This window comes from Notamacropus eugenii, chromosome 5 (genome assembly GCF_028372415.1).
Source record: "Notamacropus eugenii isolate mMacEug1 chromosome 5, mMacEug1.pri_v2, whole genome shotgun sequence".
NCBI lineage: Eukaryota > Metazoa > Chordata > Mammalia > Diprotodontia > Macropodidae > Notamacropus > Notamacropus eugenii.
The window spans coordinates 452,817,512-452,835,672 of record NC_092876.1 but is presented as its reverse complement, the minus strand read 5'-3'; the positions used below and the strand labels follow the sequence as shown (position 1 = coordinate 452,835,672).

Sequence of the window (18,161 nt, the reverse complement as noted above, 5' to 3'; positions counted from 1 at the left end):
TTATAATCACCTCTTGTTTTCCTTACTTCTAGTTTCTCTTCCCTTCAAGAGTTTTCATTGCCATCAGACTGATCCTCTTAAAGCTGCGTCTATCGTTCCATTCCTGGTCTTTGACTTTTCAGTAACTCCCCACTCCCTCCGGTCTAGCAGTCTTGGCTCTCTGCAATCTAATCTTTTGCTTTCTGTACCTCGTCTCAGTAGGAATGTTTTCTGCCAGGCCAGGGAATCTTTTGTCTACCTTGCTTTCAACATGCCTCACCAATTCTTTCTTTTATTTATTTGAAATGTCTTCTGACTGTTTAAATCTTTTATTCTTCAGGTTGTAAAGCAATATATAAGTATGATATATTTAGTATCAAAACCCAGCTCAGTCTGCCTCTTCTTTCCAGCCCATATAGGTCTTAACTTCCTTTGGTGTCTAAGCATTTATTATTTGTGCCAATAGCATGTGATTAGTTCATGTGTGTTAAATCTTATCTTTCCAGCTAAAGTATGAACTCCTTAAGGGAAGAGACTGTTTTATGATTCTTTTATTTTTTTCACAGCTTCTAAGAGTTAAAAACAAAACAGATCTTCAGTAAATACCTCTCAAGTAAATTTTGAAAGAAAAATATTTGTAATTTATTCATAGGATATTATGAATTTGGAAATGTAACCACTATGTCCAAAAACCCTTAATATAATATTCTAACCCTGTAGCAAAGAATTAAGTATTCTATCCAAAACACCAGTGTTGCAAAGAGGCACATTTTAAAATGTAGACTCAATTTTGTAGGCTTTTTTGAGTTAAATTTTATATTGTTGTTAAAATTATAAAAAAACCATTTGTACAACCAAGAAGTTTGACAGCTCATTTAATTTTCTTTTAAAGAAGTTAAAATCAGAGTTGCATCATGGTACATGCGAGGAGTTTTGGATTTGGAGTCCTCAGACCTGTGTGTGATCAAACTTCTTAAGTGTCAGTGGGACCTGGGACAAATTAGTTAACTTTTGTGGGGTTCAGTTTTCTATAAAATGAAAGGTCTGGACTACATGATCATCATGGTTCCTTCCAGTTACAAATGTTATGGTCCTCTAGATTCTTAAACTTTTTCCACTTGTAACCCCATCCGCATGTCTTAAACTGTTGTGACTCACAGTTTAAGAGCCGTAGAATCCTGGAGTTGGAAGGAGTTTTAGAAGGTTTTTTTGGTCGTCTACCTGCTTGAATGGCAAATCCCTTCAACATTACCCCTGGCAAATGACAATCCAGGCTCTTTGTAAGTAGTAGAGAACTCTTTACTTCTTGAAACAATTCATTCTGCTTTCAGATAGCTCTAATTGCTGGAATATTCCTTATACTGGTAAGACTAAGACCTGTTTCCTTCAAATTTCTACCGATTGACTCTTGTTATTTTCTCTGGAGACAAGTAGAATAAGTCTGATGATCCCTTATCCATGATAGCCCGAAAATATTGAAGGCAGTTACCTTGTCTGCCTCAAGTGGTTAGGCTACCATTCCCAATTCTTCGGCAGATGCTCACTTAACTTGCATTGTAATTCCTCTGTGCTTTCTTATCCTGTGTGATGTTTATCTGTATCTTTTTCTATATGTCTGCCATCGAAGATCCACTCAGTTCATCTGATGTGTTTTTAATATCTTTGTTCCATTGGTAGCATTCACCTTCCTCCTCCTTGTTTTTGGTGCGTGCCTGGTCATTTCTGGTCATAAATGTTCTTTATGATGTCTTCTGTGTATTTTTGGAACACAGGTAACACTGGAAGATTGGACCTTAGGGGGTTAATTTTTTTGGCCATAAAAACTTGTGAAACTGGAGAAAAAATTATTTTCAGTTCAGTTTAATATAAATTCATTAACACTCTTTGAATCCAGTTTTTCAGTGGGTGCTGAATGCACTTAATTTTGTGATACAGGCAGCATTACTAGCTCCTGACCATAATGATATACCTTTCTGAAATCTTGATGTTCTGTGTTTATGTTGAATACCTGCCTAATAACACTATTAAAAGAGAAAATGGGTTTAATCTGACATCATTTCCACGTAATTTCTTGTGGTTCCTAATGGTCACCAATATCCTTCACAAATGCTAACATTTTATAATTCTAGAAATTTGTTGATCATGAACATCAAGTCTGGTCAATAATTGAACAAATTTACATCCTCTCATTTTCTGAAAATTGAAACATTTTTTTATTCTTTAGTCATGGCACCTCTTCTGTACTCCACGGTTCCTCACAGATAAACAGTGATTGAGCTGTCATCTGTTTAAGCAGCCTCGGAATTCTCCAATTCCAAGTGACTTGAACTCATTTAATTAGAACAGCCAGGTGATCTCTTTACTTCCTCATTTGTCTTGGATTTTCATTTTATTTTAATCATTTTTGCTTTACTTTTTACTCTGAAATAATTTTCCTTAGTATAATAAACCCAGAAGTATTTGGGTAGTTTGGTTTTTCTCTCTGTTATCTGTTAGCTTATCATTTTGATCCCAAATGTTGGACCTTCTTTATTCTTATTTTTCCCTCCAGTGTAACTAAAAAGAGGTTTTTGTAATCATTAAAATTTTTCACAAGCTTCATCTTATTTAGGGCTCTCGCCTTCCTGACAGCATTCTTCAAAGAGCTTATCATTTGTAGATTTATTTTTATTCTTCCCTGGTTAAATGTTCCTAATGCCATATTTTGAACATAGATATTAATATTTCAGTGAATCTGAGATGTTAGTCAATATGGTTGTTCTTTCCATTAGATTCTTGGCCATATTTTTTTATACATCTCCTTAGGATTTACCTGAACTCCTGGGGGCCTTCCTTTCAGTCTTTTTATATTTTGTGGGCCCTAGTGGAATACTTGGGCTGTCCAATATTATTCTTTGCTCTCAACATATGACTGACCCGCTTGCTTTTCTCACCATACATTGATTTAATGATAAAACTTATGCTATTTCCAATTTGTGCTTACCTTATGGATCACCTACAACTTTGATTCCTTAGAAATTGTGATATTTACATATTTGCAACCAGGCAGCATTGCTAGAAGAATATTTGTGTTTAAAAGATGAATATTTGTGCCAGGATGAAAATTAAAGTCATTACATTAAGCCCTAGAACATTGCATAGTTTCCTAAGTTAAATTAATGATAATTCAAAACAGCTTTAAACCACTCACACAAGACAGAATAGATGACGGATGTCTTTTGTCTAGCCAAGGTGAGCAAACTATGACCAGAAGGCCTCAGCTGACTTTTGTATGGCCTGTGAGCTAAAAATGGTTTTTACTTTTAAAATACAACAAACCTATTTTGAAATGTAAAGACCATTCTTACACCATTCTTACCTGGCAGAAGTCAAAAGTTCCAGATTGTATATAGTTGGATGGACAACCTTTAGCGTTTGTCAGATGCTGCGACTAGAGAGTTGTGATCATACTTCAACAAGAGACCCATGAGCTGGGTTGTCTCTGGGAAACTGCAGATTTCTTTGAATGGCCCCAACCTTCTGTGAAACAAAGGCCCGTGCTTATAATATTAGGATGGTTGTGAGTTATGAGATAACTCCCAGGAACTGAAGTGAAAGGTCACCCAAAGGAGAATCAAGAGACACATAGTAGGTTTGCACCATACCACAAACAAGTAATTATGAAGAAGTGGTGTTAAAGATGTCATAAAAGATACGATGAGCTAACCTTGTGGCAAGACAAGAGGATTAGCAGTGAAAAACCAGCATGCTCATGTTGCCATGAGAATTCATGGAAAGTTGTTACTATACTGGGTGAGCCTGGGATGCCCTTACGGGAGGGCATGGACAAGAGGCATGGAGGATAGCGTGCAGCCTGCCTTGTTGGAAAGAACACCAGCGTCAGCAATAAACCGGAGTCATTGCCTTTCTGTAGTGCCAGCCCTAGAGTGTGTGTGTGTGCGCGTGCGTGTGTGCGCGTGCGTGCATGTGTGTGTGCGCACGTGCATGTGTGTGTGCGCGTGCGTGTGAATGTGCGTGTGCACAAATATACCAGGCAGTTAGATGGTGCGGTGAGTAGAGCTCTGGGCCTAGAATCCAGAAGGTGTGAGTTCAAATCCAGATGCTCGCTGTGACCCCAGGCGAGTCACTGAGCTTACTCATCCGAGAAATGGGTGTAATAATAATCAGATGAGCCCAGTGTATGAAGTGCTGAGTCAGCGTCTGTACAGCTGCTGTTAGTATGATGTGTGTATATGTTATCAGATACATAGATGCATATGTGACGCGTGGTGCTGCATGAATGTTACTGTTAGAGGTGTGTATGCATGTATAATACATATGTAGGTACAATTATATACACGTACATAACACACATACACAACTTATTGTAGTCCTCCAGCCTCATGTTACAATCTAGGCAATAAATATTTTTTTCCCTTTAGTATTTCTCCATACGTTAACAGCCTGATCTTTTCTCAATGATTGTGAATCTATTTGAGTAGACTTTATAACATTCAGATGCTTGATGAAATTACCTCATTAATCATCCATGAAAAAAGAAGCATTTGGAAAAGCCTCACTCCCTCTCTCTTCGATTTACACCTGGCATACGGGGTCAGTGATGAGCCCCCTTGTGTACATAGATTTCTTGGTTCTGTGCCTTGCTTGGTGTTAATCACAAGGCTTTTGAATAGTTTTCATTGTATTTGCATTTACCAAGAATCTTTTAGGAACTTAACACACACATGAGAAACTTTGTGAGAAGAGACCTTTTAAGGCTTTACTGAATGCTTTTTTGTAATCAGTAAAGACAAAATCTATGCTATCTTGTCATCTCTTTCCCTTGGTTAGCTATAGAGGATCGTTGGCAAAACTTTTCCCTCTGATATTTTCCTCAAGGATACCCTGGATATATATGTAGATCAATTTGCACAAAAATTTCATAAAGTTGAGAAAGTGGGTTGGTAGTTATTGAAGGTCTCTCATTTGCCTTTGAGAAGAGTAGTTATTAATAGGGTCTATGATTTTTCCCCCCATTCTTGTGATGTTTTTACCTCCCTGAAATATGTTGTGAGGTTTTTTTTTCCATTGCTTACATTGAATTGCCTCCAGCATGGATTCCAAGATGTATTTGATTTGGTTTATCTGTTCTTGCTGACTTCATGTTCTTGTATGCCATTTCTAATTCTTTGGATTACATTGGCTGTAGGTATTAGAGTCCAAATGTGGTGGTTCCTTTATCAGTGAGGATGAAAATTGTTATAAAAATGTTAATAAATTTGCTCCATTTCACATCAACTTACTCTTGGAATGATGTGGCTCATTTGGGTCACATGCCAGACTGTCCTTTGACTTGCTTTTGTTTCTGTTGCTTTTTACTCTTTTATGAGATTTTGTTGTTTGCTGTCCTTCTCCATCGCTTTATAAATGGATTTATAGTCTAAATCAGTGTTGTCCTCTACTTAGCAGGAAGATCAAATGTTTACTTGTTATTGTAGTTCCTGAGCTCTTTAGGCTTCTTCCCTTTGTTAGTTGTTGTATACTAGTTAACTCTTTGCAGGAAATAGCAAAATGGAAATATTTCATGGATAATTTGAATAGATAAGGTTGAAGTTGTAACTATTCAAAGGATGATGTCTCATCTTTAATAATGTTCTTCATAAGTGTTGATCTTTGCTCTAGCTAGTCAGTGATCCATTTGCCCACAGAAAACTGATTCAGAAGAAAATATCAATGATATAAAGGTGTGAGTCTAAAAGCCTTTGGCCTCTTTCGTTTCCCAAGACTGAACCGTATTTTGTAAATATCTTTTAAAAATTTGTGCTCTTCAGAAAGTTCTGTTTAGGTACCTCTTTGGGATTCATTCATTCATCCATCCATCAATCCATCTATCCATTAATTCATTCTTTCATTCATTTGTTGTTCTTAAGAGTCTTTTTTCACTGTTCTTGATCATAGGATCATAGATCTATAGCTGGGAGGGACTTGAGAAGTCATCTAGTCCAACTTCTTTTTACAGATAAGGAAATTTGATGTCCAGAGAAGTTAAGTGATATGCCTAACATTACACAGGTGGTGTCAGAGGCAGGATTTAAAAAATATTTGCATATGTATATATCTATATCTATCTCTATATATACACATAGATATTATATATACATATATATTCCCCAGTTACATATAAAAACCATTTTTAACACTCATTTTAAAACATTTTGAGTTCCAAATTCTCTCCCATCTTCCCTAACCCCCTCCCTGTGATGGTAAATAGTTTGATATAGGTTATACATGTGCAGTCATGTAAAACATTTCCTTGTTAGTCATGTGGTGACAAAAAACACAGAAAACAACAACAAAAAACCCATGAGAAAATAAGGAAGTTAAAAGTTGTGTGCTTCCATCTGATTCAGACTCCATCAGTTCTTTCTCTGGATGTGGATAGTATTGTGTGGCTGAGAAGAGCTGAGATCATCAGATAGTCTTACTGTTACTCTCTGCCATGTTCTCCTGGTTCTGCTCACTTTGTTTTGCATCAGTTTACGTGAGTCTTTAATCAGAAATCATCCTAATTGTCATTTCGTAGAGCACAGTCGTATTTTTCCATTGCAGTCATGTGCCCCAACTTGTTTCAACCATTCCCATTTGACAGGCATCCCTGGAGGCAAGATATGAATGGACTTCAGAACCAGTGCTCTTTCCACTGTTGTACAGCCTTTTGTTTTAGATTTGCCATCCATCATTATAACCTCGTTTTTTCCTGTTATTTGTCAGTTATATTCTCCTAAATTCTAGGGTACATAACAAATTATACCAGCTTTCTTCCCCTTAGCTATCAAAGGTTCTAAAAGGATATGACTATTTTCTCTCAAGGTTATTCTTCTAGTTTACCACTCTTCCCCTGTTATTCAGAATCAGGTTTGGAGTAGCGTTTTCCCTAGATGCTTTTTCTGCCTTCTGAAATAAATTATAAACAGTTAGGAATTTGTAAGACGTGTAGCTGTTGGCAGAAGGAGTCCTTTAGCAGATTTCCAAATACTTAAAGCTCTCATCACAGTTACATCGTACCTTCTTTCCAGTTTTCTAATTTGACAAATTTATATCATTTGTAAGTTTTTTTTTAACTAATGCTTATAATCCAGCTTGAGGATATTGCAAAACAGGATTGATAAGTACATTTTCTTGCCTACTTCATTGCAATATGTAAGGAGTGGTTAAATTATATCTTTAAATCACAGTAGTTTCTTTGGAGAAATTGATAGGAATAATAAAACAAGTCCATGTAGTTCAGAGAATGGAAAAGATATTCAGGGCTCTCAAACTTCCAAGTACTCAAAGTATTTGTCTGCTTTTGAGTAAATTACTAAATTTGGGTATATATAAATTTTAATGTATAAAATAATTATAATATTGAATAGTAATATCATCTTATAGTTGCATAGGACTTCAGTCTGCATTTTTTCATTTACTAGCATGGCATAATGGATAGAGAGCTGACCTCAAAGCCAGGAAGACCTGGGTGTAAGTCCTGCCTCTGACACATGCTAGCTGTGTGAACTTGGGCAAGTCTTTTAATCTGCAGAGAAGGTGTTGAGCTGCATTGATAGGGGAAGTTTCCTCATCTGGAAGTGAGTTAGTGAAATCACAGATCTATTCCTATCTCTCTTCCTCTCTCATTAGATACCTCAAACCATGTGAGGTAGGCATAGGAGCTGTTATCCTCATTTTACAAATGAAAGTCCAGAGTGAGAGAGGTTGTATAACTGTAAAGTTGGGTGTCAGGGTCTAGGACTAGAATCCAGGTCCTTAGACATTAATCTAATAGTTTTTGTACTTCAACATGTAAATAAATATATTTAAAATTAGAATTGTGGGATTGATTTAATAAGAACAGTGCATATAAGTGTAATGGAAAATAGAAATGGTTTGAAAGTATTTTACAAAAGAAATTCAAAGAACTTAAAATATCTTCTAAATTGATAAATTTACTAGTTTTGATCATTTAAAGTAGTTTTTAACAAATAAGATTTATCATTTTTCTTCTTTTATCATATTCTTCAGAATAGTGTGTTGAAAGAGTTATCATTTTTGAAGTATTCTTCAGAATAGTGTGTTGAAAGAAATTCACCAAAAATTTCTCTCTGCATATCCGAGCAGTGATGTAGTGATTAATTTTATGTGTCTGCAAAGTTGATGGAAAAGTAGTAAGGTAGTTAAGGGGAGTGGTCTTTCAGTTAAGAAAGTAAAGTTATTTTTCTTGTAGTGACAAGATCATTGGGTCTGAGAGTCAAAACACCTGACCTCTGTTTCCAGGTCATCTGCTTCATTTGGCTTTGTATGACATTAAGTTAGTCACTTTTATGTTTAGAGGTAAGAATGGGTATTGGAGTAGATGATAAGCTCACCCTCTAGTGATTGTTCCAACTTAAAATTTTATTTCCTCCCCTCTTATGCTACTCCTTAAATACCAAAGGATGTTGCCTTATTTGCTTCCGGAACCTTATTTCTCCCAAAACATCCCTTTATTTTCAAGACCGTACTTAGCATCTCTCCTGCTTCTCTCTTATGCTGAACTTACTTACGTCATGGTTATTTATACTATATTTATTATATAAATGCGATATATAATTTACATTATGTATAGTATTTATATATCATATTATTATTATGTTATATATATTACAAATACTAATACTATAAATTAAGATGTCTCTTTTTTTCAACTTAAATATATAATATGCGTGCCCATACTTAGCGCTATACTCCAGTTCATTGTCAGAACAGTAGGGAACAAATCTGAAGTGATAAGGGGAAGAGTATTCTAGTAAAAGAAGTAGAAAGGAGAAATCAGAAGAAGGTGAATGTTTTGTGAGGAAAAAAGAAGAAAGATTGCGTGTATGGTGAAGGAGGGAGGAAAAGTGTTTTGTGGATAGAATCATCTGGTACTTAATTTTAATTTTATAGTCATCTATAAATACGTGGATGACATTACTAATATTAATACTGTTAAAACTTTTTGTCCTTTTGTTTCCGGAAGAATTTTTATTATGAATGTACTTTGTGATTGCCTCTGGTCATTGATTTCTCTACATTTTTTCAAATATTATTTGGATGTTTTGCATGACTTCATATGTATGAAGGGTATCATATGTTTTTCCTTCTCAATGGATGGTAGAGGGGAGCGAGAGAATTTGAAACTGAAAATAAAACATTTAAAAAAAACATAATTTCACTTGTGATGGGTCAAAAAGTGATCAGTGTTATAAGTTTGTATTCTCCCAACCTCCTCCCAAAAGTAGAAATAAATCACACATTTTTTGTGTTAGTGTAGATCAATATAAGAGAAAACTTTCAAGTCAGAAGTATTCCCTGTGGAAATTTTTTTTAAAAAGTAATCTATCATTTGAAATAGGCTTGTGTACCTGCAAGTTGTTCATTTTTGTTTTTATTTTTTTAAGGAGCTGATGCTACACACATGGATGGTGATCAGATTGTTGTGGAAGTACAAGAAACTGTTTTTGTTTCAGATGTGGTGGATTCAGACATAACCGTGCATAACTTTGTCCCTGACGACCCAGACTCTGTAGTAATCCAAGATGTTATTGAGGACGTTGTTATAGAGGATGTTCAGTGCCCAGATATCATGGAAGAAGCGGATGTGTCTGAAACAGTCATTATTCCGGAGCAAGTGCTGGACACAGATGTCACTGAAGAAGTCTCATTAGCACATTGCACTGTTCCTGATGATGTTTTAGCCTCGGACATAACTACAGCTACTATGTCCATACCAGAACACGTATTGACAAGTGACTCTATGCATGTACCTGATGTTGGACATGTGGAACATGTTGTTCATGACAATGTTGTAGAAGCAGAAATTGTCACAGATCCTCTGACAACTGATGTAGTTTCAGAAGAAGTATTGGTAGCAGACTGTGCCTCAGAAGCTGTTATAGATGCCAATGGAATCCCTGTGGAACAACAAGATGATGATAAAAGCAACTGTGAGGATTACCTTATGATTTCCTGTAAGTTTTGGGGTAAAGCTCTATTGTCAAAGATATATTTTGAAAGATGTCTTCTCTAAATGATATCAGGGATGATATTTACTTTACTTGAAACTTCCATAAAATTAAAGTAAATCTCATAAACCTACCTGTATTTGTGTTTCAGTTGGATCCTATTAAGTTAGAACCATAAGAAAATTAAAGTGCTTAAGGGAATACTGATAGGTATTGTTAAACAGATTAGCACTTTTCAGCTCAGAAAGAGACATTGGAAGGGAATTTAATTGATTCCTTAAATCATGAAGGGTAGTTGAAGTTGGACCACCTAATCTTGATAAACTAGAACTAGGGGGCCATGCCTGAAATTTCAAGTGGAGTAATTTAGGAAGAATGAAAGGAAATGTACAATACAACAGATAAGAGATGAATACAGAGAAAAGTGTAAGCACCTTCAAAAGTGTTTGGACATACTGGTGAGTGAATGAAATGATACTTTGTTGCTTTCCTATCTTTTCAGCTTGACTGGCAAGCTATACCCTTGAACAAAATGTTTCTTAGTCCTGCTGTCAGAAACAGAGTATAAGACTGGATGTATCACAGTTCTAATCATAGTCTGAACATTTCAGTGGCTTTAGAATGAATTTGTATAGAAAATGATTACAAACATTTGTTTCTCTGAAGTCTTATATGACTACTTCTTTTCAACACAGAGCTTTGTTAAATAATATAATGTATAGGAAGCCTATGATATTTAAGGGGCATATGTTCAATGTAATTTTGAAAACATTTACTGTCTTTATTCTGTGCAAAGTGTTAGATGCTAAGAAAGATGCAAAGATTGATAAAGTGTGGTCCTCACCTTTTGGAACTTGCAGGGGAGAGAAGACAGAAAAATAACGATGGTACTCCCAGAAAAGTACACTCAGTTTATAAAAGGTACAAATAAAGTTCTAGGACAGTTCTAAGCATGCAGTCATTTCCAACTGGAAAGGATCAGGAAAAGTTTTGTGGAGGAAGGAGGGGTGATTTGAGCTGGTCTTTCCAGGAGGGATAGAATTTCAATAGGCAGATACAGGAGAGGTAGAAATTTCATGGAGGGTAGGGGACAAGCAGAGGAATGGAAGCACAAAAGTGGCAGATGTGTTCAGGTAACAACAGTTAGTCCAGTTTAGCTGAACATAGAGTAAATGAAAGAAAGAAATAGAAAATAAGGCTAGAAGGATTGTCTGGAACCAGGACTTTGAATGACCAGAGGTTGTACTCAGCAATTAGAGAATCTTGGAAGGATTTTGAGCAACAGAGTGCCATGAACAGATCTGTATTTGGGAGATTAAATTGGCACTAGTATATACAATGGATTCATTAGCAAGAGGGATCAAAGGACCTGAGGAATATAGCAGATACCGTAATCTAGGTAATAAAGAGTAACAGAGATACGATGTGTGGTAGCCAGGTTGGGAAAGGAGTTCCTCTAGTGCTCTTGGCCAGTTCTGGATCCCTATTTTTCCTCGTTTCAAAGAAAACAAACAAATCTAGTTTTCCCTAGAGTACAGTATTTGGAGTCAGCATTTTTTTAGTAGCATATAGCCTAACACCAAACACCTCCACTTTTCACATCTTTTTAAGGGGCTCATGAAAAACAGTCTTTTCTTGGGAGGGTGAAGGGAGAGCTGGTGTAGTAAATCATTTGTACTTTACTGTGTAATTTTTTTTATTAATATTTTTATTTAGCCTTCTTTTAGGCCCTGGGTCTAATTTAAAGAAGACCTCGCCCCCTTGTTTCTGAATAAATAAATATTAAAGAAGGAATGGCATTTTTTAGCTTAAAAATACCCCCACTAGTCTAAAACTTTCAGAGTGAAAGTTTCCATAATCTAGCTATTAGTAATGGTATTAATTAACATTTTTACAGCACTTTAACTTTTGCAAATGTTCTGCACCTATATGCAATCTCATTTGATTCTCAGAATAATCTAATGAGGTAAGTGCTACTATCCCCATTTTACAGATGAAGAATTGGGTTGAGAGAGGTTACATTGTTTCCCTAGAATTACACAACTAAGAAGGGAATTGAGGCCAAGTCTTCCTGACTCCCAGTCCATTCTCTTTCTACTATACCACACTTCCTTCTCTACTGTATAGTATATTTTAGTATCAGCCATTTGAAAATAAAACTACTTCCTTTGTAATTTGAACTGAAATTCCAATTAGTACTGAGGGCTTACTCCTATAAGATTTTGTGTTTGTGTCTAATTGTCCTCTAATAACCCGATATAAACCGACAGCAAAGGAGAAACACTTGTTCTTTACCCTTCAATTCCACATTTGATAAACATTAAGAAAAGCCATTGGAGATGGTTGCATTAATTTTTTTTAAAACCGTGATTCTGTGATGTTGATTTTTGAGTACTGGCTTTCTTTTCTTTTTTTAATTAAATATTAAGTACTTCTTATGTGCCAGGTACTGGGAACACAAAGACAGAAATGAAACAGCCCTGGCTCTCAGGGAGCTTACATTCTATCAATGATTTGGGCGGCTTTGAAATTGTCAGCAGTGCCTGACTACAAATTGAGGGTAGTACCCAAGGAAAGCTGTGATGGGATGAATGTAAAGGACTACTACAGTTGTAAAAGTGGCTATGGATCCTTGGATAGGAAGGTTAGCAGAAGTTCCAGTTACCAACACTTTCCATGGAAAAAGTATGGTTTCATTCTCTCTGTCTTTTGCAGTCCTTACACTCTTTCTTCCCTGTCAACTCTTATGTGTTTGTATTCTACAATTAACTTCTGTATCCTCTCTGAATTCAGCCAGTTGGGGTGCCATAGCTGGTGAAATAACGAGCAGCCTCTAATTTGCCCAGTTCCATGAAAGATTGAAAATGGTGAGGACTTTGTTGCCATGTGGGTGGGTATTACACTTGCAAAAGCTTCCAGAGGACATTACTTCTCTTCTGGTTGTCTTGCTTAAATATATATATATACACACACACACACATACACACACATACTTATATATAAGTATACTACAAGTAGTATTTGTTTGTAGACTGTGGAATTTTCCTGGTGCAATCTGGTACCTCATTCTTTAGGCTTATTTTCAGTCTGTCAATGCTAAACCAGCTCTACAGAGCTGTCCATAATCCCCATATACACTTGAAAATTAAAGTCTTCTGAAAACAGCAGTTTCAGAATTTGGATATTGTTCTCCATAAACTGTCGTGTTAAAAGATTTCCACGTTTTAGCCCTCATTCTAAGCATTGAATGTGGCTGAAAAATTTAACTAAAACTGGATATATGTTCAATTCTAAAAATAAAATTAACCAGAAGTGTCAAAACAGCAGCTATGTAAAGTAGAAAACAAATACACCCAACTCTGTCTTCTAATCTGTGTTTATTTAGACATAACATTATAAAGTTTGTCATCAAGATGTCAGAATGATTTCATTCTGAGTTCTCTTTTGTCTTCTTATTCCTGACTCTTCCCTGCTTTTATATAGTCTTCATTTAGCACTAATTATTGTGCCTGGCACCTAGTAGGTGCTTAATAAATGTGATTGATTGATTCATTCCCAAAGGCAAATGAATAGATTAGCATACACATTTACATAACATTAGTGCTGAGCATTTGCACACACATGCACACACGTGCACTCACACACACACACACACACACACACACACACACACACACACACTCTCTCTCTGCAGATGCAGTAAAGTTTTTTCCTCTTATTTTCTGGGAATGTCGTGCCCACAGTGGCATTACTGAGTCAAAGGATGCGATTATTCTTATTACTCTTTTTACCCATTAGCAGGATGTATTCCAAAAAGTTTTTTTATGTCATCAACAATCTGTGTCTTTTTCTTCTACAACCTCATTAACATTGTGCTTTTTCATTTTCATTTATTTTTGTTACTTTAATGGGTATGATGGTACTTTTAATATGCTTGTCTTTAATTATTACTGAAACCCATTCCCATAGTTACTTAGTATTTGTATTTCTTTTTATATGAGCATTATTTTGTCCTTTGGAGATTATGTATCAGTCAGTTGCCTCTATATTTTGGGAATCAAAATATCCATAATTTTAATTGTGAATATATACACATATATTCCTATTTTTAAATTTTGTTTTGTTGTGCAGAAATGTTTTATGTTTATGCAATATTAACTGTGTTCCTTTTATTGGTAATTACTTCTCTTTTAATAGTCAAGAAATTATCTCCCTTCAAAATTGGAATATGTACATTATTATTACTCTTTAAGTGGTTTGTTTTGTTAAATGTAAATTCTTAATCCAGCTGTAGTTGTGTATTTCTTTTTCTTATTTATACCCAGCTTATCCACTGGTATTTATGAAATAATTATTCATTTCTTTTTTGTTTTATTTTGGTTTGCCTTTAAACTCTAAAATAGGTTTGGATCTCCTTTTTAACTTATTTTGTTTGGTTTCATTGGTTTGCTTATCTTTTATCTATTGCCAAATAATTTTGACTGGTTGCTTTATAGTTTTTTGGAAGGATAGTTTTCTTGACTACCTTTTAACATTTGCATATATGTGAATACATCAAGGATCTGTGCCTTTATTGGTGTGGTTGCTTTTCTTATTGATACAGATTACAATTCCTTTTTACAATTTAGTGTATAGTCTTCAGAAATTGTTGTATCCTGAGAAATTTCCTCACCTTGTGAGAGATATGTGGATGAACCTTTCAAAACTTGTCTGTCCTTGGATGATAGACATAACCTTCTATTCCCATGACCAATATTTAAAAGCTTTTCAGTTGGGTAGCACTTGCCAAGAGATTTGCTTATACATTATTTTTGTGGTTCAGTCATGTCTGACTCTTCGTGACTCCATGTATTTTTCTTGGCAAAGATATTGGAGTAGTTTGCATTTCCTTCTTCAGCTCATTTTCTAGATGAGGAAACTGGGGCATTGGGGTTAAGTGACTTGCTCAGGACCACACAGCTAGTGTCTGAGCCTGCATTTGAACTCAGGTCTTCCTGATTTACAGGCACAGCATTCTATCCACTGTTCCACCTAGCTGTCCTTTGGGGGCCTAGGTTCACTTCATTTCCATAATGGGAAATCAGGGTACTGTCCTCGTGGAAGATGTATGTGAATGTACACACATATGCTTTTGATGTTCTTGACAAGTTATTTGAATAAAACTAGCTTTATCTTGCTTTCTTACTTAATGATGGGAAATGAGTGTCATTTCCATTGTGACTGGCAGTAGCATCATGAAATAGGCATAGGGTTTTAATAGATTTCTTTAGTCATTCAGATTTCCTTAATGAATCCCAGGCCTCAGTTCAGTAAACAGTACTGTGCACCTTCTCTGGGCTAGAATCTAGGACAGGTACCAAAAATGGATGCAAAGATAGAAAATGTTGGTTAAAGTAGCACGTAAAGAAATCGCAGCTTTAAGTCTGTGATCCTCCCTAGCGCCTGAAAGTTTAACAATGCACATGGACTTATTTCATTTCACTTGATTCTCATCAGATCTTGGAGGCAGGTGTGGAGCTGCTGCTACTTTCATTTTACCAAAAGGAAACTTGAAATGTTAGAGATACACAAAAACTGGGACTTAAGCCCAGGTTTTCTGACACCAAGTCCAATAGGCTTTCTTTGTTTCTCTAAATTTAATAGTTCATTTTATTTTGATGCAACAGACACTTAAACCACCAAACACAGAAACAGTGCCCCCTACCCCTTTTCCAAAGTACAATTCCCTGAAATAATTAAGCAGAATCACCTAATGACAGGGTTATCACTAATGTTTATTGGTTGTTGATTGTATTAGTAACAAAAAGGAAAGTTGTACCTTAACATTAGTAGCCTGATCCTACCTTGGCCATTGTATTTGATCCCAGGTTTGGCTACCTCTTACTGTTCATTGATTTACATTGTTGCAGTTCCATCTGTTATTATTTTGGCTCTGCTTTCTTCATGCTTTGCATCAATTCTCATAAGTTCCAGGACTCTTTCTACTTACATCATGTAGTTCTTGTACTCTGTCTCACAACAGAATTATTTTCCTTTGTTTTGCATTGCCACAATTTAGGATTAGTATTGTTTTGTATTCAGTATAGTAGTCCATAAAACCTTTAGCAGGAATCTTAGCAGTGACAGACAGTGGTGCAAGACCACATCTCAGCAATGCTCAGGAGCTGCATAACTGAGTTTTTCCAAATGCTTAAAAAATTTCTTATTCCTCTGCCTTGACTGATTCTTTTCAGCAGGAAGTTTCATCTGTGCTTAAGATGAACTCTATCTATGCCATGGTAGTGTATATGGACACTTATATACCCTGTAAGGAATTATATATGCATCTTTTGTTTGAGGGCACATGGATAAATCAGTATCATTTTGGTGTTTGCGTTGTCCACATGTGCTTCATGACTTGATCAATAATTTGTAGATCAGCTTAGAAGAGGGTATCTTTGAATTTTTATGATTATATTTTTATTTTACGCTTAGATTTGAACATTTCAATAAAGAACAGAAAAGATTGTATGTAAAACTGAACTTTTATGTAGTTCTTTTAAACAATAGCAAAAAGTACCCCCAAACCTGACCAAATTTGTGACTTCTTCAGAACTTCCCTCTGCTCACTTCTGTGCGTTTTTTGAATATTTCTTTGATTTATCTCTTATTTTTTTAGTCCTTCACAGTGTTTAGTATACAGTGTGTACTCATTAAATATTTGTGGAATAAATCTTACCCTTTAATTTCTGCAGAAATTGATCTTCTTGTTTCTGGAACAAAAAGCTAGAAGGGATTGACAGATACATTTCTCTCTTTCCCGCAACTAATACCTTGAGGGTCTTGTTAAAAAAAAAAAAAACAAAAACGCTACAGCGGTGATATTTCATAATTCCCATGCTTATGTTTCACTGGAGTTACCCACTTAGGAAATATAGTTCATGATTTTAGATTGCTATTGAGTTGTCACAAAGCTCCTTAAATGAATCTTCATTTTTTAGGAGCAGTACGTTGCTTTTAAACAGGTTGTCACTTTATGATAATTATATTGTGGAAAAGTTAGGAGCAGATCAGGTGATACTCAGTTTATGCACACTTCCTTTACACAACTCTAGGAAATTAAGTGTTTTAGGATATCTGTTGATGTTTAGAACTTGGGTTATAACCATCATGTCATTTTATTGCATGGAACTATAAGATTTAGAACTAGAAGGAACCTTAGAGATAATTTCCCTGATTTTACTGATAAGGGGACCAACCAGTAGAGGGTGTAAAGATAGCTTGCAAAAAGATCATGTTTGTAGAGCCATTTGTAGTGCAAGAGCCAAAATCTGAACCCAGGCCCTTTGACTCTAAATCCAATCCTCTTCCACAAAACCACACTGTCTTTCGGTAGGTTGTGAAGTAATGCATTAAATTTTAATTTAGCTTTTCAGTCCGTGAAGGTTTACTTACTTGTCTTTCTAGCCGTTATTATTGCCACAAGTGTGAAATCCTCCTTTATCCCAAATGCTTTTACGTGGTGTTTTTAACATCTTAGTAAGTCTTTGTGCTAAGTGAGAAAAGAATTTCTTAGACTTCTAGTTTTCTCTGGTTTTACTTTGGCTACTAGGCTCTAATTTGACTATCAGAAGGATTTAAGTTCATTCACAAATGTTTATTAGATGCCTTCTATATTTGTCATACTTTGGAAATGGATAGTTTTCATCCATTTATATGTATTTAATTTTTTAAAAAAAATCTTAATATTGAAATGTTTTGTTTATTGAAATCTTAATTTTCACCTCCGTCACTCCCTCTACCCTACCCTACAGAGCCATTCCTTGTAGGAAAGAGAAAAACATGCAGCCAAACCAACAGACATGACGTGTATCTGCTAGTGTGTATAATATTAAGTCCTCCCAGCTCCTTATCTCTGCGAAGAAGGGAGGGAGGTCCGGGCTTGGCTTGGTCACTGTCATTACACAGCGTTTCCTTTTCATTGGTGTTTTGGTTCTGCTTCTTGGAGTCTGCACTGATTTCCTTTAAACCTTCCATGCTTCTCTTAATCCTTCAGATTCATTGTTTCTTAAGGTGCAATAATTTTTCACTGCCTTCATGTTTGCTTAGTGGTTCCCCAGCGGAGATTCCATTTATGTTTCATTGATTCTACTTCTGCCAATTTTAGTAACAGAAAAGAGAGAATTATTAAAAAGGAAAATAAAC

At 35.6% G+C, this 18,161-nt stretch overlaps 1 protein-coding gene across 6 annotated transcripts in view; it reads left to right on the top strand.

Moving 5' to 3' along the window:
* ZFX (zinc finger protein X-linked) overlaps positions 1–18,161 on the top strand; it is a 113,601-nt gene that overhangs the window by 67,850 nt on the left and 27,590 nt on the right. For all 6 annotated transcript variants that reach the window (XM_072615245.1, XM_072615247.1, XM_072615249.1 and 3 more), the window contains one exon: positions 9,414–9,983. In XM_072615245.1, coding sequence (XP_072471346.1) covers positions 9,414–9,983 — 570 coding nt within the window. The remainder of the gene's footprint in view (positions 1–9,413; positions 9,984–18,161) is intronic.